Source organism: Camelus ferus, chromosome 28, assembly GCF_009834535.1.
Source record: "Camelus ferus isolate YT-003-E chromosome 28, BCGSAC_Cfer_1.0, whole genome shotgun sequence".
NCBI classification, from domain to species: Eukaryota; Metazoa; Chordata; class Mammalia; order Artiodactyla; family Camelidae; genus Camelus; species Camelus ferus.
The window spans coordinates 3,115,302-3,137,915 of record NC_045723.1 but is presented as its reverse complement, the minus strand read 5'-3'; the positions used below and the strand labels follow the sequence as shown (position 1 = coordinate 3,137,915).

Below are 22,614 nucleotides of genomic sequence, written 5' to 3'. Positions count from 1 at the left end.
AACTGGAGGGACCAGGGCAGCCTGGGAATGCTCCTCCCAGCAGAGTGGGAGGCCAGCCTCAGGCCTGAGGGACGAGTGGGCAGAGAGTGGACAGCTGGTGCCTCTGGTGCCCCTTCCTGGCACTGCTCACAATAAACTGGTACCCTGGCCCAGGCTCTTCCCTCGCTGGGGTGAAGTTTTCCTTTGCGTTTACCTGGGAGTTGGCCTCTCTGTATCCCCCTCACCGCACCCCCACACTAAGCATTTGACTCTTGATAAGAATGAGGAAGGTCCTTCCGCCTAGAACGCATCTCCCCCAACCCCCACTGCCCTCTCTGCCCATCTCCCAGCCAGGAGCCCAGCAGCTGCAGTGGGGGTGGAGATGCCGCGGGCTCTGGTCAGCCGCTTGACCACTTCCCTCCCGTCCTGAGCCTAGGGGCTGGAGGGGGCAAGACCTGGGGCTGGCAGTGGGCCAGCAGCTCCTGCCAGCGGATGTAGGTCTGGGCAGCCAGGTCCTTGAGTTTGGTCCAGTGCATGGCCTGGGGGCTCTCCCGGATATGGGTGCTGATGTGACAGTCCAGCTGCATGCACAGCAGCTGCAGCTCTCCCTGCAGAGGCGAAGGGGTTGGGGTGGGCGGTGGGTGGGGCACAGGCCCGGCAGCCACAGTGGGGGAGGGGAACACGAAGCCAGAGAAAGAGAAGGACAGATTTGAGTGACTGCTCAGGAGTTGGGCAGGAAAGGGAGGCGAGGCACAGGGCAAGTGGGGGCACGGGTCAGTATCCCTTGGGAACATCTGATGGGCAGAAGGAAGAGGCCCGGCTCCCCTCGGCCTGCTGCTTTCTCCACCTCCCACTCTTCCCAGTTCCTGGCAGTGGGCTGGGCCCCATTCCCGCAGCCCCAGCCCAGCCTCCTGGGAGACTCACGCGTTGGTCTGGAGCAATGTCCCGGCAGCTGACCACCACCCCGGCCAGTGTCAGGAGGCTGTGACACAGGTAGCAGACCTGGAGGAAGAGCGCAGCCGGTTCCATCTTCCCCTCCGGCCCAGCACTGGGCTTCCTGCCGCTGTCTCCGGGGAGCCGGGAGCCGTCTCCAGGGAGGACTCAGGCCCCACTCACTCAGAGCTCTCCCCCTGATGATGACTTTCCTCCCTCCCTTCAGAAAAAGAAGAAAGCTCTGCCATCCAGGAATCCACACCATCACCCAGCCCTGTCCTGGGGCTCCGGTGGAGAGGGACCTGCCCAGCCCGAGCTCTGCCTAGTGTCTGTGGTCTCTGCTCTGCTCCCTACGGCACCCACACCCGTGGGCGCTGTGACTGGGTGCCACTGTCCTCTGTGTGGGTTCGCAGGTCCCTCGTGGGTGCCCAGCTCAGCCCTGAGTGGGATGCCCCCTGCACAGACAGATGTGCAGCGCAGTCCAGGCAGTCCCACTGCACTGACCCAAGGAGGCCAGCGAGGGGAGGGCAGGCAGATGGGAGGGGGTTTGTTGAGCATTTGCAGACCTCATCCACCTACCCACACCCTCGCTCTTCCCTGCAGGACACTGAGGGGTAAGAACAGGACAAAGGCCAGTTCTATCTGATCAGAGAATGGTGTGACCCCAGGGCGCCCTTGGACTTGTCGATGCCCATTCATTTATGGGACATTCACCTGCTGTGCAGAGTAAAGGAGATACAAGGAGCACTCAGGGACAGGCGAGGCTCCTGGCACTCAGTGGGCACACCCATCCCCAACTCAGAGGAGCCTGTTGCCTCTTCCCCTTCGGAATCCTTCCGACCATGATAGGAAGGGTGGCAGGAAGCAAACCCAGCATCGTGCCAGTGGGAGATAACCAGCCCTGAGGCTGAGCTGGGAGGGGAGAGGCATCCAGAGATGGCCAGCAGGGCTCAAACTTGGTGATAAGTGGGCTGGAGCTCAGAACCAGCCAAGGCCCCCCTCCCCTCTTTCCCCTGCCCTTATCATCCTCCCCATTTAGAGCACCTGGTGCTGGCCCCAGAAACAGTGACAGCCTCCTGCCAGACCCAGCAGTCTCCTTAGGGCAGAAGCTAGAACCATTTTTAAGGGCACCAGACTTGGCACTCGGGAGTACCACCTTCTTGAACTCAAATACCACAGTGCAAAATCCTGAGGACAGAGGCCACCTGCCCCCCTCCCCTAGCAGCACCTGCCCGCCCCAGGACCCAGCCTGCTTGCTCTTCAGGACAACAGCTGAGGCCCACAGGTGGCTGATCCCACAGGCCGGCTGGGTCGGGCGGCACTGCATCCAGCAGAAACAGAAGACGCAGTGGGGAGAACCAGGGGGTCGGCCCACTGGGTGTGCCTCCAGGCAGTGCTGCCCCCAAGCTGGGGAAGGTCCAGCCTCCCTGAGCCAGCTCCACCTGCTGGGTCCTCAGCCAGGCCACTGCTGCCCATGGGCTCTCCTTCCCCAGCCTGGCCTTGCTCCAGGGAGGCCGGCTGCATTCAGAACTCCCCCTAAACTCTGCAGTCCTGGCAAATGGCTCCCCTGGCCCAAAGCAGGCTCAGGCCTGTGTGCCAGGCATTGTACCTTGATTAAGACACATCACAAACAAAAAGATGCTAGGAGGAGAAAGAGACTTCAGGGAGGCAATCATTTGGTCAATAAATATTGAATGTCAGCTTTCCCATAGACCAAAAGGAGAAAGGGTCCTTCAAGTTTTTCTTTTTTTTCCCCGGGGGTTGGGGTGGGGTGCTGATGGTGCACAGCTCAGGAGCTTCCAGGAAGGAAGTGATTAAACCAAGCCTCAAAGGAACAGTAGGATTTGAGGTGAAGATGGCCCTGTGGGGGCGAGGGCACAGCCCGCCGAGATTACACCACCAAGACACAACCCGAAGCTGATGAAAGAAACAGAGGCAGGGCTCCCTGGCTGGCGCAGGGGGAGGGGAGGGGACACCCTGGGGACAGGGCTGACGGCAGAGGGTCCAGCAGTGGGTAGTGGAGGCCACTCAGTGCTCTGGAGCAGAGAGACTGGGTTGTGGGGGACAGACTGGGGGCACTTGGGGGAAACAGGCCATAGGATCCTTTGGGATGGAATCTACCAAAGTGAAAATGCGGCTCTCTGTGAAGGATTACACTTCCTCCTTCATCTTTTTTTTTTTTTTAAGATTATTTCTCTACAATTTGCATGCTTTACTCACAGACTCAGAAGGTAGTGAAAAACTTAAAAATTAATTTTAAACAAGACAATGCCATTGGAACTGAATGAGCGTAGCTGGGTCTGGGGTGGGTGCCGGGCAGGGAAGAGGGGGGGGGCGACCTTGGAAAGCACCGGGGCCCCTCTTCGAGAGAGGGGCACTGAGCAAGCTGATGGTGAGAGGTGGCGGGAGAAGCCAAGGAAAATATCCAAGGGCGACGGAGCCGTCGGTTGGTGGCTGGTGGGAGGGTGGCTGGGAAGAGGCCTGTCTGCTGGGGCAGGTGTGAGAGCCTGTGGGGGGTGTGGCCGAGGCGGGAGGAAGACCTTTCACTTGTAAACATTCCCCACACCCCGGGGGCGGGGCAGGGGTAGTGCGGAGGCCCAGGCCCAGCCCCTTACCCCACCTCCTCGGCAGAATTTCTCTTCCTGGGAGGGAGGTGTGGGGAGGATGGGCCTGGGATCTGAGGCTTGCTCTGGAGAGGTCTGTGCAGTGAGGATTTACTGAGAGAAAAAAGTTGCTACGTGTGTGCAGGTTTCACAACTTCATTCTTAGGCCGATTCCCATAATTGAATCTGGAGGGAAAATCCCAGGAAAATTATTCTGAATGAGGGTGCTTTTTTTTTTGTTGGGATGGGAATCGCAAGAAGGAAAAGGTAGTTCTGAAGAAAAGCCCTGTTAACCACATTTTATAAGCCCTTTTTCCAAACCTGGGGAATCTGCCCACTACCTGGAAGGAGGGCTGGGAGAGTTCTTTCCTTGCATTCGAAGGTGGCCCCTGGAGTTGGGCCTAAGTGAGGGGAGGCCCTTTAAGAAAGACTTTGATCCAGCTTGAGAGGGTGGGGTTCTGCCAGTGGTCAGAGATCATGCAGTACTTTGGGGAGAAGGGGCTTCATTATCAGCAATAGTCGCCCAGACCATTTCTCCCCTCACTTCCCGAGACCTCAGTCTCTGCATCGAGGAGAGGTGAGAGGGGGTCCAGACAGAGAGACAGACAGTGGTGCGGGTTGGGGGTGGGCAGGCAAGGCTTCTTCTGAGCCCCGACCCTCCCCCAGGCTCCTCTCCTCTGTCCTGTTTCTATGAAGTTCACAGAAACAAAACACTAGCAGAAACAGGGGGCTCTGAGGCCCAGGGGAGGCTGAACCTGGGCCTTCTCCCTCTGGACACCCCAGCGGCCATGCTGAGGCTGGGACTGGCCCGGGAGCCCGGCAGGGACGGGCGGGCCGGGGTAGGACACTAAGTAAACAGTCAGGTGTGAGAGCTGCGCTTCCTGCTCCAGTTGCGCTGTGACCAATTCCTGAACTTAGCAAGCCCGGTCCTGTCCTGCTGGCACCGCCGAGAAGTGGGGCTCTGTCCTCTCTTTCAAGGTGCAGGACTGGGAGGCTGGGCAGAGGCCGCTGGAGGGTGGAGGCCAAGCCCCCTGCCGGCTCCCGTGTCCTCCAGGGCAGCAAGTGCAAGGTGGCCCTTCCTCCAGCCCGAGGCCCCTCCCAAGTCCCTAAGGGCAGAAGTGTGTGTGTGTGTGTGTAGGGTGGTGGTGGGGTCGGTGTGGCTTCAGGGTTAACAAGCAGAGGCACACCTAGAGAGAGCCGGTGTTCGTCCTGGCTTCGGGGGCCCTGTCTGTAGGATGGGCCCTCACCAGCTCCAGCTGCCCAGTGCCTCCTGCCTCCCCATGGGGTGTGAGTGGAGGCTGGGAAGGAAGCCCCCATGGGAAACTGGGCCCGGAAACCTCAGTCAACAACTTGGGGAGAGTCAGAGTCTGAGGCAAGAAATGGGACGTGCCTGAACCGTGCTGACAAGAAAGGACAGTCCCCTGCCGCCGCTGCCAGCAAGGCTCGCAGCTTCCGTCTTCTGGGTCTCTCCCCAGAGGCTGGCAGGCCAACTTTTCTAAGAAGTTAGTTCTGTGGGGGCCGCCTCCTTCCCGGCTCTGGAGCCTTGAGGTGGCCCTGCCCTCCCCCGGGAGGGATGACACGGCTGAGAGATGGGAGACAGTCCTCTGGGCTTGTCACCCACCGAGGGGGCTGGGCCAGGGCAAGGTCAGTGTCTCCTTTTGTAGGCCAGCTAGTTCTGCCCCCAGCAGCCACCAGCCCAGTCTCCGCATGCAGGGCCTTCATCATCAAGACAAAGGGAAAAGGGGCGGACGTTTCCCAGGAACTTCATCCTTTAGAAAATTCCCCTCCAGCTAATGCCAAGGGAGCTGCTGTGGGTTATTCACGCTAAGAGAGGGCAGAAAGGGGGAGGGAGAGGATCTCCCAGGAAGCCACTCGCTCCAGCCAGAACATTAGAGTTTCTCCCATCTCAGGTCTGACCAAGAGCCCAGGGTCACTGAGGAAACCCTTCAGACCCAGCCCCTTCCCTGGAGGCTGCAGACAGGGTGGGGATAGCAGATCTACGTTGGCCGGAGGACCCTGCGGAAGCAGGTCCAGCCAGGCTCGGGGGCAACCGCTGTTGGGGGAAGAACTAAGGCTGACCTGGGAACACCTGCTGGGAAGGACAGAGACTGACTCAAAGGACATGGCCTTCCAGCCAGGCTGCCGGGGACCAGGGGCTTGCACTGCAGGGGTCGCTGGCCCCGAAGGCCAACTGCTGCCTGGCTCCCTGCCTGGGAAGCCAGGACCCCAGAACAGTCTCCTTTGGCTTCGCTCCTCCAGGCGCACAGGAGCTGGGGGGTGGCTGCCCTGGGGGACCTGCATTCACCCAGTCTGGCTGGGCTGCTCTCCCCTCCGTCTAGAATGCCTGGAGGGCCAACCCAGCCTGACCCCAGGAGGAGGCCCCAGGAGACCCAGGAGAATTCTGCCATTGGTCCCCTCATTGCCACGGGTGGGTCCTCTCAGGGGTTTTGTTCCCTAGGAGACACTCTGGTGACACACACGTGCTGAAGGTCAACTCTGGGAAGTCTGGGAAAGAATGAAGCCGCTTCACTCTACCTTGGAGAATTTCAAACCCAAGGCTAGAGCTGGGCCCCGATGAATTCCTTTCCTTCCTCTCTTTCACCTTTTATTAAATTTAACCCTCTAGCACCACTTCACAGTGCCCTGACCCTCACAGCGGGCTCACGGGTTGGGCTACTGAGCTTCCCTTCTGGTAGGCATGGAAGTTGGGCTTGGAGAGGGCGCCCGATGGCATGACCACCTCCAGTGAGGGTTAGGTCTGCAGCAGACGTGACAAGCTGTGTGCCTGCATGTGTGCATGCCTGCGGGTGTGTGTTCCCTAAAGGGGATTTAACACTGGAAAGAGATCAAGGTCCTTCTGCACTACATAGCCAGGGCCCGAGGGCTGCTAGAGGCAGGACAGAGAGAGACTGACACTCCCCCATCCCCACCCCAGGAGGGGAGGGGAGGGGGCGACAAGCCTGAGCCCCAGGGCACCAGTCTAGGTCCTCCACCACACACAGGCTGGGCAAAATAACAGCAAAAATAATTAGTCATGAGTAACCCTGAGGTAGGGCTACTTGTGGGCCCCAGGCCAAGAGCCTCAGCTTGCCTGGCTAGTGTGTCCATAGCATTCAAGATGAGAGGGGATGCATTTTCTAGGTGAACCCCATCTGGACCTGTCCTGGGGTGTGGCACCTGCCACCATCTCTGGGCCTTTCTCCGTGCCCCTACAAGTTAACTGCATGATTTAGTCCCCTTGCCCAGGCTGCCCCTGTGCCACAGTTACACTCCCTGACCTTGGCCTGGACAAGCACTAAAGCAGCACGCAGAGAGCGGCACCCAAAGGAAAGCTGAGTTTGGAAGTGATTCCGACCGGGACAGGTCATCGGTCATAAGTCCTAGCAAGAAGGAAATGACAAGGACACACAGCCCATTACTAGGAAATGACATGGTGACACAGCATTTCTTAGCCCAGGGTCCTTGAAAGCACAGGGCACAGAGGCTAAGGACAGATGTCACAAGCAGGGTCTGCCAGACTCACCCCGGGGCGTCCAAGGCCAGACACTCCATTCTGTAAATGAAAGTGCCTGTTCAGGCGTGAGGGTGGGTGGAGCCCTTAACATGGAGCAGGATGAGGCCAGCTGAGGGTGATGGGAGACAGGCTGGCAGCATCTGGATAGGACCAGGACTTCCGGTCCCGCTGCTGGGAATGGCCATTGCCTAGAAAGTTGCTCTCAAGGCCTCAGCTGGGCAGAGATGGGATCTCTCTGCTGAGGCTGCCAGAGGACCTCAGGGCCCATGATGTGTCCACCTCCTCAGATTCCTCGGAAGGTGAGCCCCTCACCTGCTCTTCTAGCTGCCCAGAGGAAGTGGGTTCAGAGACCCTGAACTCACTTGACAGGGACAGAGGGATTCTTTTTAAATCTCCACCCTGAACTTGGGATTGGACTCTGAGCACCCCTGGCCCCTGCTCTTGGCAGTGAGCACAGGGAGGGAAGTAGGAGGCCATGGCACAGTGGGGCCAGGTGGGGAAGAGATGGAGCTGAGACAAAAGCAGGAAGGCTGCGGGCTTTTCGTTCCTGTGGATCTGCTGCAGGGGGTTATCTCGGAGCATCTGCCCCAGTCCTGTGTTTGCGGGTGGGAGGGACAGAGGGGCTGCAGGCAAACCCTTGCTCCCACCCAGCCCACCCTTCCTTTCTGGTTTCCTGCTGGCCGGGGCGGGTGGGGGAGGTGACAGCTGGGATTGGCTGGCTCTTCCTGCTCCTCCAGCTGGGACCAGAGACCCTGACCCCAGGGGGATCTGGAACGGAAACCCAGCTCTGCCGGCTGCCCAGAGAAGGACAAGATTCTTGGTGCCTATGTTTGAGAATCTATGCCAGGGCGTGCACGTGGGCAACCGTACGTGGGTGCCAGTACTAGAGGGAGCCCCCCAAACCAGCCAGGGTGTTGGCAGGGGCATCCTCCAGGGACCAGAGAGGCCCTACCGAGCTGGAGCTTCCTCAAAAGCCATTTCCTCAAAAGCGATGGCTTCCTCCCTTCTCTTTCTTATCTTTCTCTCTCACCAAATTGTCTCCTGGAATGCTGGCATGGCCAGCGCCTGGGAAGCACTGCCCTCCCTATATTTTCCACAGGTGTTAGAGCACAGGGCACTGCCCAGGGCTGAAGACCAGGGGGATGCCATGGACACTAAGGTTTCCCCTCCTGTGTCAGTGTCCCAGCCTCCTGTCCCCTACACCAGAGGCCAAGGTGCCACATAGTGAGGACTTCAGCTCTTACTCCAGAGGAAGACATGTGACGCAGGCCGGCCAGTCGCTGCAAGGCTGGCCACGTGATTGGCTTAGAGGTGAGCACATGACCCAAGCCAAGCCAATGAGACTCAACTCTGGGACTCCGTTGGGACTCCAGGACAGAAGCTCTTTCTTTCCCCCTGGCTGGGCCTGCAGAGGGGAGGAAATAGGCCTGGAGTGTCTCAGAAGCAGCGGGAAAGCTGCCTGTGAATGCACAAAAGAACAGAGCCGAAAGATGCAGAGAGCAACATTGAGGTTTCACGACACTGCTTGGCCCTGGTCCAGTTGAGCCTGTCCCAGGACCTTTCAGGACGTATGTATGTGTGTCCATCACTACAGAGTCCTGGCGAAAACAGGGTGAGAAGGGATAGAAAAGGCGGTGAGTAGAAGGGCAGTTGAGCGGGCAGTGGTCTGCCTGGAACTGTTCGTCCACACTGAGGACAGCCAGAGAGGGACCTCACACATCCTTCCTGCCCCCCGTCAGCTGCGCGGTGGGAGCTACACCCAAGGTGCTTAGATGTGGCTCTTAGAAGGCACTGTTTCTCCATCTGTACTCTGCACTCTGCATGCCGGAGGCAGGTGGGTGCAGAAGGGTGCAGGGGAGGTGGGGAAGGGTCCCTCACCAGGCTGTACCTACTCAGGGCAGGCAGATGGGAAATGCGGGGCAGCTGAGATAGGCCCTGGACCCGGCCCTCAAAGGAGACTCTGCTCAGGTGTGTGAAGCAATGTGTGGGCAAGCCATGGGTTAAGCAAACAGGCTGTAATGACCACCAAGGACAGGAGAGACAGGAATCCAAGTTCAGGAGAGACAGGCCCCAGAAGGAGGACCAGCAGGAGCAAAGACACAGGCCTGAGAATGGAGGGCTTCTGGGGAAGACACCCAGTGCTTGGAATCAAATGGAGTGGCTTGATTCGCAGGAGAAAAACCACATGGATGAAGTAGGGCCAGCTGACCAAGACCTTGGATGGCAGAGCTGGAATATGCTGTGACAGGACTGCTTTTTCCTGAGTCAGACTGGGAGGAAGATCACAGAGCTGTCCAGGAGGACTGGAAGGATGCAGGGACTGAGTAGGGCGTTAGGTCAGAAGCAGAGGAGTCACCCGCGTGGGGTAAGGATTGTGCGGATGGGAGGGACCCCTGAAGGGTCCTTAGGAGGACTGAGCCTGGGGCAGCCCAGGGCAGGGAGCAGGCCCAGGAGCTGTTGAGGACTCAAGCTGGCAGGGCTTGAACAAAGGCTGCCTGCAGAACCCAAGCCTGCCCTTCCCAGCAAAACGTGGCTTTAAGCCCTGTTCATAGGCTTGCAAAGAAGCCAGAATTCCTGGGACTCAGTCAAAGCTGGCCTGGGCCCCAGGAGCCTTCAGATGCTCAGAGGTACCCATTCTGGGGAGGCTCCGCGGCCACCCAGGTGGGTGTGCCGTGAGGCTGGTGCAGGGATTCCCCCTTGGGGTCGGCTTCCCTGAGTCACCTCTTTGAAGTTTATTTCAAAAGATGTCAGCGGTTCCTCGTTTTGGAGGAGGTAAGGAGGAGCCCACCGCAGACTGGCTAGGGGACGAACTCAGGAGTCCTGAATATCCGTTGTCCATTCTTCAAAACCTGTAAGTTTTCTCCCAGCCCTCCTAATCTTGGCCTGACCAAGGTCCCCGGCCTGGTGGGCGTGGTTCTCCCCAAGGTGCAGGGCAAGGGGCGGGAAGTGCAGGGGAGAAGGCGGAGCGTGGAAGGAGAGGGAGGTTCTGGCTCCACCTGTCCTTCCAGGGGACACAGGGCAAGGAGGCTGTGCCCCAGCCAAGCCTGAGGGAGTCCACGGCTCCCCTTGCTGGTGCTGAGTGCTGGTGGGAGAGGGCAGAGCGCAGAGCTGCTGGAGGGCAGGGTGTCCTCCCGTCCTCTCCCCAAACCTCCCCAGCCACACCCCAGGCACCTCAGGCAGCTCTTGGAAGGGTCACCCAACACAGGGACAGGCCAGCGCAGGAACAAAAGCGGTAAAACTTGTTTGTCAACTCTGTTAACACATAAGCACACCATAAAGATACAGGAGATGCACACGCACGCGCACACGCACACATATGCAGGCACACGGCAGGCCCATGCCCTCTGCAGAAGATGTAGAGAGACCCCAGGAGGGAGTTCAAAGAAATCTGTGCAGCAGGGTGGGGTTACCCCAGAGCATCACCCAAGCTCTGAGCACACCCCACCCCTTCACCCGTGCATTTCTCCTATAAACAAGCCCTCCCTGAGCCCCACAAGCACAGAGCCTGCAGCCGTGTGTGGGGTGAGGAAGCTGACTGGAGTCACCTGCAGCCTCCAGGCTGTCTGGGTGCGCTGGCCCCTTGCAGCCGGCCCCGGGGGACAGGGACCATCACAGATGCAGAACCCTCAGTGGGCCCCAGATTGCCTGTCCCATGAGGACACTCGTCAGACTCTGAGGAGGACGTTCCCAGGAGGTGGACGAGGACAGGGAACCGGCTCCTGGTGCCTCAATGCAGCCCCAACTCTGGGATGTCCACCTCCCTCTGTGGACCTTAGTTTTCCTTCCACACAATGAGAGATAGTTAACTTCCTCAAAGTTCCTAAATGTAACCAAACTGGGGAAAAATTTCCACTCTACGAAAAAGATCCTCATTCTGTAGAACCTTCAGATCCCTCTGGGCAAAACAGAACCCAAAATTCCTTCACTATAGCTTCGACGCTGCAAAGGGCCTGGGGAGAAGGCAGAACAGCAGGGAAGTGTGGTAAACTGTGGAGGTTTAACAAGACCAAAGCATCAGTCATCTGGATAAATGTGAATAAATCTGGCCAAATACGGTTTAAGTAAGTCAGCTAAATGAAAACTAAAGAAGCCTCAGGAAACCCCTGGTTTTGTGCTGGACGGCTGAGCTGGTCGGTTTGAGGAGACAGTGGCAAACTGAGTCCCGTTCCCTGACATGTGTTTGCGCAGGGGCCAGAAGGACAGTCGCACACACAGAGGCCTGGGAGGGAGCTGGCCTCTTGCAGAATTGGTACCCATGGGCCCGAGGGAGGCACCTGTCAGCCAACTCTTGGAGCACACTCCTGCGTTAAAACATCCTCTCCCACCTCTCTCACACAGGGCACCTGGCTCTCGCGGGGCTATCCCAGACCCCCAAGCATCACTCTGACCAGATGTGCATTCTCCTCCAGGAGGACCCCTCTCAAACCAAGCAAGCCCGGGGCCACCAAAAATCACTGAGGGGCTGAGCAACTTCTTTATCCAAAAGCACTTTAAAATGCTCAAAGTATTCTAATCATTCAGTTCACAAGCAGGATTCTTATCTTCCACACAAGCACGGCTGTGATTTGCTCGGACACATGGTGACTCTGACTCAGCGAGGACAAGCACCCCCCTCCAGTCCCCTCCCACGGCCCATCCCGCACCCACCCCTGCAGTGTTGCACAGGAGCACGTTGTTTCTTGTGTTGAACCTGGTGGTAGCTTTGCCAGGCAAGAATCTTACCAGCTTATAATTACAAACGATGCACTGTGATTGGTTCCCTCATAAGCAGGTAACACTTCTGAAGTGCAGGGTCCCCAACAGGAGCAGCTGAGGCTATAAACCCTTGGAGCCTTAATGAAACAAGGACCTTAAGAGACAGAGGCTGGTCTGAGGGCAGAGGGTGTGCAGAGGGAGGGCTCTTTCCAGCATGGGGGTGGGAGGGCAGAATGGGGTGGAACAGGAGAGTTCAGAGAGGGAGAATTAAAATTGCATTCATTCATTTGTTCATTCACGCAGTCACCTAGCGCCGAACATACCATGCAGTGCTGACACCAGCTGTGCCCAGTCTAGCTGGGGAGACGGACAAGTCAGGGGACAACTGCAAAGCCAGGGGATCAGCGAGGTGAGAAAGTCATACCCTGGGCACCAGATGGCAGCTCGCCCAGCCTCCAGGGAAGGCGGGACAGGGACAGGGATGGGGAAGAAGGCTGGGAGCTTCCCTGGGGAAGGAGGAGCCTGGGCCAAGGCCCCAGGCAGAGACAAGAGGTGGGGAGACCAGGGGAGCGGAGGCTGGCAGAAGTGTTTATCTGCAGGGCGGGAGGAGGGCTGAGACCCAGCAGTCCGGGGCAGGAAATCTCCCAGACGGGAGTGAGCAGGGCCTGGGGGATGGGGCCCAGCACCATGGCCCCAGGGGACAGGGCCCAGCAGGGCTGCCCCAAGCGCTGGGAAAGGGTTTGTCCTCACTTCCTCCAGGCTGGGTCGCCTCAGGCCAATTTCATTTGGCCTTAGTTTCCCGAAGCGCCTCAAGGAGAAAGAAGGCAAAGACTTTGAGCTCTGGGGATGAAAGGCTCAGACCACCACTCCCTGTAAAACAGGGCGGATGACGCCGCTGCCCTGTTTGGCTGGTGAGTAGCCTGATCGTCTTTGAAGATGAAACATGCTCAGGCCTAATGAGGAGTCAGTTGGCTGAGGTGGGAGTGGGGCCGGGCGGCGGGAGGCCAGGCACCTGCCCCACCTGGTCCGTTCCCGTCAGAACAGTGCCTGGCCCAGGGGGACAGAAGGCTTCACTTTTCTCTGCAGACTGCCGGTGCCGGCCACCAGCCCCAGCTCCTCCTCACCCTCCTCTGCTATCAGGCCAGGATCCATCCCAGGTGGCAAAGGCATCTGATAGCTGCCCTGGACCAGCACAACCTACACTTCTGGGGCACCCAGCCCCTCATGTTTCCAGGCCAAAAGAGTAGTTTCCAATGTGCCAGCTGATCAAGGGACACTTCACGGCCTCCCTGACATGCGTGAGGACAGTCTGCACAATAGAAGGGGACTCGCAGCCCGCTCACTCCCCTCGCTTCCCAGGCTGTTGAAGGGACACCTGCTGCCACACGGGCTCTGGGACGCCATGAGCCAGATGGCACCCCCGGGCTTGCACGAACACCACCTCTGCCAGGCGAGGCCAGGAGTGGCCCCAGGGCACCTGGAGGGCACACCCTTCGCTTGGCCCAACCAGACACAAGTCTCCTTTTTCCTCTCTCACCACACCCCTTCTTCCTCTTTTCCTTTCCCCCAGCCCAGGCCTGGGGCCTGCCTACCTGTGTCCTGCTCAGACAGACCACCCCAGGGCCTGACCCCGCCTCCTTTCTAGAGCCCCCAAACACCCGGATTCAGCCTCCATAACCAGCTCCAGTTGCCTGGGAAACAGCTGCCAGAGGAGAACAGGGCACGTAGGCAGCTCACACTCTCCTGGGAGGCAGCAGCCTCGTAAATGCACGGACTTTAGGCACGGCTGAGAGGTAACCTTGCCTACATGTTCCAGAAGAGGACACACACCTGGGGGTTACCCTATCTTCTTAACAGTTCATTTGTGTGCATTAAGTAATTAATTCACTTATCTGATTTGCAGAATGATGCCCAAAGGTTGGTCTTCTGGATCGTCAACATCCAACCTCTGGGTGAGATTTTGGAATTAGCACCTTCCTCAATTAGGAAGATGCCTATCTGCACCCTTCACGCCTGAGTCCCCAGGGATGGGGGGCTCACTGAGCTCCACCCCCAGCTCCCCAGGGAACCGCGCTTGGGGATCCCAGTCTGAGGCCCCTACACTACCACCCCTGCTTGACACTCACCCCAAGCCCCACAGCCGCAGTCTCTGCGGTACCTCACTGGCCCTGACTCCCAACAAAGCATGGCTTTCAGGAAAGCCGGGCAATGTCTGGAAAGTCAATCAGGAGGAACTGGGGAAAGGCCAAGGACTCAGCCTCAGTGAGGACCACAGTGAACAGGAACAGGGAGGCTGGACCCAGCTCTGCATCGGGAAACACAGTGCCTCTCACATCCGAACTCTCCCTGCGCTTCTCCTTCAGAGCGCTCCCTTCCCGCCCCACTCCCTCTGCCAGCACTTCAGCTCCCGTGTCCTCTCTAAGCTGTGCTGTGAGACTAACGGAGCACCCACGGCTGACAAGCCTAGCCAGGCCGCACAGGACCAGCAGGGCCAGGCGGACAGGCAGGCACGCGGCCAGCATGCCTAGGTCCACAGCACCACACTGCGCCTCCTGGAGGGTTCTGGGCAAGGATTCCTGGTTACAGATTTTGCAGAGGAGTAGGGGAGGCAGCTGGCTGGGCTCTGTCTCTCGGAGCCCTGGGGTTTTAGGATGGGCAGCCCTGCCTTCCCCATTGCCCTGCGGCTGAGTCCTGGCGGAGGTGGGCAGGGTCTGGGTGCTCACCTTGTGGTCTAGCTGGGCACTGGCCTTTGGTTGTTTCTCCCAGCCGAGCGGTAAGGTCTCTGAGCCCAGGTACTGCTCCAGGGATGACGGCCGCATGAGGCTCAAGAGCTGGCTGAGTGAGGACAGCTGCGGAGGAAAAGGAGGCCATCAGTGCCACGGACAGCTTGGGGTTGCTTGGCCTGCCCCACACCCCCTAGCTGGCAGTGGTGGGTCAGAGCCTAGGCTCTGGAGCCAGACCACTGGCTTCCACAACCTGGGTGCACCTCTCACTTGGGAGCCGCATGGCCCCCTGGAGCCTGTTCCTGCCGTGAAATGGAGACAAGCACATCCCTTCTTCCCAGGAGAGGAGGCTCACACGCTCACAGTGCCTGGCACAGGGCGAGCCTCCCTTAAACCAGTGTACCAGGAAGACCTCCATAGGTTTCACCCACATCCCAGGGTTAGCAGGCACGCCAGGTTTAGGAGAACCAGGACCAGAAGAGAGGGTCTCCTCTGCCACTGGGCAAGACCCTCCCTGGCTGAGCTGCTGCGCATACCCGCTGGACCTCTCTGCCAGGGCCCCCTCTTTTCATGTAACTTGTTACTCCGGGGGTTTTCAGCAGCCTTGAAAGAGGAGAGTCTGAGGACTACCCCCAGGCCCATCACTGTGAATGTGAATAATGACTGTACTCATCACCCCGCAACCCCCCCCCCACCTTTTTCCTTCCAGAGGATTTTAAAGCAAATCTGAACACTGAACATCATATCATTTCACTCATAGAGAGCTTCTAACAGGAAAGGATAAGGACTTCTTCCCAAACATAATCACAATCTCATCTTCTTGCCTAAGAAAATTACCAAGGATTCCTTATGTGATCAAACACCTGTGCCCGGTTTTCTCTGATTGTCTCAAAATGTCCTTATGCAGTTGCTTTGTTGGAATCAGATTCCCACAACAACCCCATGCTGCCATCTGGTTAATATATCACTCAGTCCACCAGCCGCCCCACCCCCATTTGAACTGCCCACTCTCTCTGAACAAATGGAGGCACAGGTGTGCATAAATCCAGGTGTCTGCAGCAAGCCACTCCTTCCCACCCAGCCCCTGCATCTGGCTTGGGCGGCCTTGGCTGAACCCCAGCAAGGACCATCAGCTGCCCCAGAGCTAACTTGGCTGGGGCTTCAGAGAGCAGGCAGTCTCTGAGCCCAGGGCCCCTCTAAGGTCCCATGTAACCCTGGGGTGTAGGGATACAGAACAAAGGAGCAGGGCCCAGGGAGTTCACAGAGGCACCAGCTCTTTAGATGCAGCAGGTGTAGGCTGGTCAAGAGGGCAAGGGCTGAGCCCCTGGCCCAGCTTCTTGCCCCAGCCCAGCCCAACCTGGCACACCTGGCTTCCTCTTTCTGAATCACCCGCAGACACCTGCTCAGCATGTCGGCCTGCCGCGGGCTTAGACAGCCCACAAGAGCAGCTGGGCTGGGTGAGGGCTAAGAGTCAGGCCCGGGGCCTTGGCTCCTGGAAGGCGGCCAGGGCTTCTTGGCCAAGTGTGTGATCCCTTTAGAAAGGGAGAGCAGGAGGCAGGGAGAGAGAAAGAGGGAAGGTTCTAGGCAAAGAGAAGCACCATCTGCAGCTTCGTCAAAACCAGAGCTGTGCTGCCTTGTTTAGGCCTTGAAAATCTGGGGAGAGTTTCCAAAACAGCCCTGCCCGCTCGCTCCGGCTCACAGCTGTGCAAGCACAGGGGCCGGCTCCGCTGCCCACGCCCCCCAGAAGCAGCCCTCCGGCAGGCAGCCCCGCCCCAGCTGGGACCCTCCCTGCCTGGAGTCCTGGGCGGAGCTGGGCAGGGGAGCACACAACAGAGGCTTTTCCTCTCACTCCGTGAAAACAGCTTCACTCTGCTCAGGGCAGCGAGTTGAGCTGCTGCCTTCTGCTCGCTTATTGCCTTTTGTTTCCAGTGCTGGCAGCCTCAGCCATCCTTTCTCCAGCAGACACACCCTTCTCTGGGATAAGGGCTTATTTGGGCCACGTGGGTCCCAGCAGTACCACGGCCTGACCAGCACATGTCCCCACGTTACCTGCACCGCTTGGAGCCATCTCGGCAAACACTCAGCCCATTAGGACAGACACCACCAGGCAAGAAGCAAATGATCACCCAAAAAGGCAAGGCTTCCCCTGGCCTCATCAAGAGGCGGCAGATGAGCTCCAGTGAGGCAACTGGCCACACAGCGGTCTCTCCTGTGCTCAGACCCCAGCAGCTGCCTCTGTTTCCCCAGTGGAGGAGGCCAGGATCTTAAGTGTCTGGGAGGACCCGGGTGGCCCCGCTGCTCCTTGGAGCCTGTGCCCAGACTGGACCTTCTGACCAGACACTGCACAGCTGCCCGCCCCGCTTCCAGACTTCCACCAGGCCCACCTTCCCAGCGAGGCCCGCCCCAGCTCCCGACCACCACCCAGAAGCCCACAGCACCTGTACCTGCTAATCCCCTTACCCAGTTTTGTTTCCAAAGCATTTATCACCTTCTGACCTGCTATGTAATTTACTTGTCTGTTATGTTTATGATCTGTCCCCCTCCCCAACTAGAATGTAAGTGCCATGAGGGCAGCTTTGGTCACTGCAGTGTCCCCAGAGTCTAACACAGCACCTGGCACATGGCACAGTCGTCCTCCCTTATCTGAGGTTTCACTTTCCACAGTTTCAGATACCCGTGGTCAACCGAGATCCAAAAACACTAAACGGAAAATTCCAGAAATGAACACTTTGTAAGTTTTTTAATTGCACACCCTTCTGAGTAGCATGATGAAATCTTGTGCAGTCCTGCTCCGTTCCTCCCATCAGGGACTCACTTAGGGGCTGTCTTAGTTATCAGTCACTGTCACAGTATCACAGGGCTTGCATTCAAGTAACCCTTATTTTACTTAGTAATGGTCCCATGCACAAGAGGAGCGATGCTGGCAGCTTGGATATGCCAAAAAAGAAAAAAAAAAAAAGGCTGTAAAGTGCTTCCTTTAAGCAAGAAGGTGAAAGTTCTTGACTTTTTAAGGAGAGAAAAAAAATCGCATGTCAAGGTTGCTAAGATCTATGGTAAGAACAAATCTACCCATGGAATTGTGAAGAAGGGAAGAGAAATTCTAGTTCTGCTACTGCATCTCAAACTGCAGAAGTTACAGCCCAGTGCATGAAGTGCTTAGTTAAGATGGAAAAGGCACTGATTTTGTACAGTAAAATATTCTGAGAAAGACCACACACATGGCTTTTATTATAGTACATATGTTACAGTGCATTGTTCTATATCATTGTTATTAATTTTTCTGTGCCTAATTTATAAGTGAAACTTTATCAGAGATAGGAATGTATAGGAAAAAACATATATATATATATATATATATATATAGGTTTTGGTACTATCCAAGGTTTCAGGCATCCACTACCCTCTGGAATGTACCTCCCGTGGAAAGTAGGGGCTACTGCATACATTTAATAAGAATTTGTTAAATGAACAAATGAGTGAATAGCAGGTCAGGTCTGCAGCTGGCCTTTCCACAATGGATGCAAACCCTTGTCCCCCTTGATTTCGGCCACTTCAAGCCCGTTTTCCAAACTCCAAACTGGAAGGCATGGTTGGACAAAAGAGCTTTGCTGTGTTGGGAGAGGTGGCCTGGGGTAAGAAACAGACTCCCAGTTTCTCTCCAAAGCTGCACTGCCTGTGTCTTGCCCATCTCGGTAAAGGCTCCCCAGCCTGCCGGGGGCATACATCGTGGAGCCCTCCTCGCCTCCTTCCTCTCACATTCCACATCCCACTGGCCGTACCTGGGAAACACACCTAGAATCTGACCACTTCTCACCACCTACGTCACCATCTCTCCGGGGCCAAACCAGAGTCATCTCTTATCAGCATGACTGCAATTGCCTCCTTCCACCCCATCCCCCATAGTCTACTCGCAATACAGCAGCCAGTGTAATTTTAAAAGATTTCATAAATCAGATTATGTTCCTCCTCTTATGAAAATCTTCCAGTGGCCCTCCACTTTGGCATGGAAGTCAATCCCCCAAGTGATTCCCTACTTACTTCTCTGACCTCAACTCCTGCTACTCTACCTTCAGCCTTCTGCTCCAGCCACACTGGCCTCTGTTTTTTCTTCAACCTAAGAGGACTTTGCCTGCTCCAGTGCCTTTGCAGTGGCTGTTCCCTCTGCCTGGAATGTTTTCTCCTAAGAAACCTATGTGACTCCTTCAGGTCTGTGCTCAAATGTCCCTTCTCTGTTCACCCTCATTCTCCCAACACTCCCTCTCTTCTTTATACTGCTTTACTTTTCCCCATATGGTGTATCATCACCCAGAATGATTTCTTTCTTTCTTGATGCCTGTCTCCCCCTGAGTCTCACGAGGAGGGGACTGAGTTCTGTTCAGGGCTGTATCTTCTGTGCCCTGAGCTGTGTTTGGGGCACACTGATGTCTGAGGTCAAAACCCCACTGTTTCTAGGATATTCCCAGGATTCACGGGAACAACAGGAAGCAGTTTGACCCTGAGACTCTCCTGGACGATACAGCCTTGGGGTTGTTGCATCCTGGCCACCTATAGAAGTCTTGTTCTTCAAATTCAGTTCTCCAGCACCTGTTCTGCTCCTGGGGCCTCAGACTGCAGCCTGAGACATAGAACCAAGCAATCCAAGCATCAGGGACTCCTGCCCAGCAGTACCCAAGAATCCTCTGCCTGGGCACCCACCCCAGATCCTCTCCTGGAGAAGTGGGGAAAGGGGGCGTGTGGGCTTGACGTGGGTGGCTGTGGGGCCGAGGTGGCCCTTTGAAGGCGTGTTTCATGAGGATCCGTCTGACAGGCCAGACTGGAACGGGGAGTGTCTGCAGCCTGGAGCCCTGGGAGGAGGACTTGCAGCAGCCCCGAGGTTGCAGTGGGGACAGGGAGGCACATCGGGAGCAGAGCGCCGAGGGCAGGCCCGAGCTGGTCCGTCTGCCCTTCGAGACGCCTGCAGACGGTCTCTCCTCATGCAGCACCAGCACTGACTCATCCTGCAAGACCTGGCTCAGGACATCTCTGGAAGCCACTTCACTGCCCTCAGGCAGAATTAGTCATGGTGCCCTCAGCCTGCCTCGCTCACACCCTCTTCTTTGAGGTTGTCTCCTGGGGCAGAGCCCGGCACACACAGGCGCTCAGCCAGGGTCTCATGAACAGACGGGTGCACAGTGGGCACACGGGCAGGTGGGTGGCTGGCGTGGTGGGGAAGCGCTGGGGCTGGGAACCACAGGGGCAGGGCAGGACCCGGCTTGGCCCCTGGCCGGCGGGAGCTCCGGGGCAGCTCTCCCTGGAGGAGGCATCCCCACCCTGACCAGCCCTGTTCCTTGCCTACCCAACAGGGCCCCTCTAGGCCCAGACCACTCCCCTCACCACCTCTGGCCTTCATTGTGCTCCCCCAACTCTCCCGTACACAGGTTTGACCAATTAAAAACAGATGGAAACAAAACCCCAGGCCTTGAACTGACTCTGATGCTCCAGCCACCCTCAGTCTTCCTGGTCAATGCCAAGTGCTGCTGGAGGGTGGCCACCCCACCCCCACCTGCACTCGCTCCTGCCTTTTCTTTTTTTTTCTGAATTTCTTTTTAAAAAAATTTTTTTAAATTCAATTTTTTTAATTCAAAACATTTGCTGTCCCTCCCTTGGATGTCCTTTCTTTTTATTTTGCATTCTTTTTTTTTTTTTTTAAATTAAGTATCGTCAATTTATGCCCGGTTACAGTAATGCTGTCTTAATTTCTGGTGTACAGCATGGCGACTCAGTTATACATATATATATATTCCTTTTCATATTTATTGGTCTTGCCTTTTCTGATCTTCACACTCCGGCCTCTCACCTGCTGTGCTCACACTGTGCTCTGTTCTCTGTGGACTTGGTGGCCGTGTTCCGGCCACTGCCAATGTCTGTCAACCAGGCTGCCCCCGCTCCCCACTGGAGCCCTCAGGGACCACTCAGTCTTGTCCCGGCTGCTGAGTCTCCGCCTGCCCCTGCCCCTTCCCCTAATGGGTCGGACCCTCCATTCTTCTCATAGAGGCTCTGTCATCAAGCTCTCTCCTCTGTGAAGTGACCCTTGTGCAGGACCCCTCCCAAGGTCTCTGCCCCGGGGAATGGTCCCTTGCACACCCTGGAACTCAACCTCAGGTTCCTTCAACCCACAAGTCTGCGGTGAAGTCCTGTGTGCACCAGTCACTGTGCTAGGTGCCGAGGGACAGCAGTGAGCAGAAACCATCTGATCCCTGCACTCAAGGAGCTGCTGTTGGGGGGTGTGTGTGTGTGTAAACACAGATCCTGAACAAATAAATTTTTTAAAAAGTCAGGAGGTGAGCACCATGAATATTTTCAAGCAGGGTGATGGTGCCAGGTCACTTTGGGTGGGGCAGTTAGGGTCTCCTGGAGGAGGTGACACCTCAGCTGGAACTGGAGCGATAAGAAGCTGCCGCCATGCTACGTCTTGGGGGAAAGCAGGTAAGGCCAAGGGCAGCCTGGGCAAAAGCCAGGCCGGGCCCACCTGGACAAGCCAACCTGCCGGGTCACCTTTCTGAGTTCCTGCCCTCCTCATGGCATCTCAGATTCAGCCATATTGTCCATCCTGCCCCAGGAGGGCCTGGAACATTCTCTGGGCACTCTGGGCAAGGGGTCACTCGGCTTGCCCCGTACAGCTCGGGGACTGCCTTGCCTCTCTGCTGCTGAGCTAGAGGGCTCTTCTGGGACTCCCAAGAGATTCCTGGAGGGCAGGTGGGAGGTGACAGTGTTCTCAACCTCCCTGCCACCCACCACTGGGCTGGCTGTGACCCACGCTGCCGCCAGGGTCCCTGAACTACTGTTCTCTGAGCTGCAAGAGGGTTGTGGCCAGAGAGAAGAGGGTGAGGAAAGAAGGCACTTGGCTATGTCCTGCTGCCCCAAGAGTGCCTGACGCTGGGGCAGAAGGGACGCTGGGCATGAGCAGTGTTAATTTAGCAGTGTTTGTTTCCATCTTTATTGTTTTTCCACCTATAAAAAGTAATAGAAGCAGGGGCTGGGGGAGGAGGGAATGGGGATTTGGTGTTCAGTGGGTACAGAGCTTCCGTCTGGGAAGATAAGTGAGCTCTGGAGGTGGCTGGCGGTGATGCCTGCACGAGACAGTGAATGTGTGTAAGACCTTGGAACTGCACACTTCAAGATGGTGAGGATTCTACACTCAAAACTGTTAAGATGGTTAAAAAAAAACTCAAAAGGGTAAATTTAATGCTCTGTATATTTTACCACAATTTTTTGAAAAAGTAACATACGTTCCCGGCTCACTGCTCTATCCTTACTGCCTAGCACATTGTTGACATGCGAAAAGTCATTGTTGAATGCAAGGATGTGAGTTAAAAATTCAAACTCACCTTGACTCCCCTGGCCTGAGGCCCCCAATCTTCCGGAAAAGCAGCAGGAGCCAGCTGGCCGAGGGTTTCCCCAGGCCCCAGCAGGTGCTGAGGCACGACTCACCTGGGCCTTCTCCTGCCAGAGAGGGAGCATCTCTTGCCGGCCCAGCAAACGGGCAATGATCAGGAGGCTGAGCTGGCTTCGAAGCTGCCTGTGAAAGAAGGAGCGAGAGAGACTAAGGGCGTGGAGGATGGGAAGCGGGGTGGAGGGCCTGTCTCCACCAAGAGGGTTACATCTTCCGTGCGCCTCCACACACTTGTTGCCCGCAGCAGGCAGCAGATGTCAGCCCCTGGCATGGACTTTGATGTGGACACAGTCCCTAATTCCTGCAGAAAACCACCACTGAAGGAAGCAAAGGAGAGGTCCTGAAGCTGGAGGGAACCCAAGGAGCATAAAGGAAAACCCACTTAGGCCGGAACCAGCCCCACAGAATCCCTGGAATGACCCTGTGAGGAAGTGAAGGACCGGACATCGAACAGCAAGCCGCAGGCAGCCTTCGGAAACGATGCTTCCCTCAGGAAGTACTCAGGGGAGGCAGGACCGGGTGGCGCTGCAAGGCGCCCCTGCCGCTTCCCCAGGCCTCCCAGGTGGTGGGGAGCTGAGGTGGGAATGGCCTCCTCCGAGCTCCTGTGGGGCTGGGCAGGTGATATCTAAAGCCGTTGTTTATCTTCCTACTCAAGAAAGTCAGAGGCGTCAACGAGGCAAGAGGCTCTTGACTAAAAAAGAAGAAGAAAAAAAAGCAACGTCAGGCAGCAGCACC

At 56.9% G+C, this 22,614-nt stretch overlaps 1 protein-coding gene and 1 long non-coding RNA gene across 7 annotated transcripts in view; one reads left to right on the top strand and one right to left on the bottom strand.

Annotated features, from left to right (window-relative positions):
* The window catches only part of FAM178B (family with sequence similarity 178 member B), an 85,116-nt gene that overhangs the window by 2,150 nt on the left and 60,352 nt on the right, over nt 1–22,614 (bottom strand). For 3 of the 6 annotated variants that reach the window (XM_032469608.1, XM_032469606.1, XM_032469609.1), the window contains exons 13-16: nt 21,918–22,005; nt 14,448–14,573; nt 904–1,132; nt 435–587 (exon numbers count right to left, since the gene is read on the bottom strand). In XM_032469608.1, coding sequence (XP_032325499.1) covers nt 435–587; nt 904–1,132; nt 14,448–14,573; nt 21,918–22,005 — 596 coding nt within the window. The remainder of the gene's footprint in view (nt 1–434; nt 588–903; nt 1,133–14,447; nt 14,574–21,917; nt 22,006–22,614) is intronic. The other 3 variants (XM_014553174.2, XM_032469610.1, XM_032469611.1) reach the window with 3 other exon arrangements.
* LOC116660358 lies at nt 11,927–14,434 on the top strand. Its single transcript, XR_004315797.1, has 4 exons — nt 11,927–12,133; nt 12,484–12,635; nt 12,811–13,517; nt 13,628–14,434. It is a non-coding gene; the product is annotated as an uncharacterized LOC116660358 (long non-coding RNA).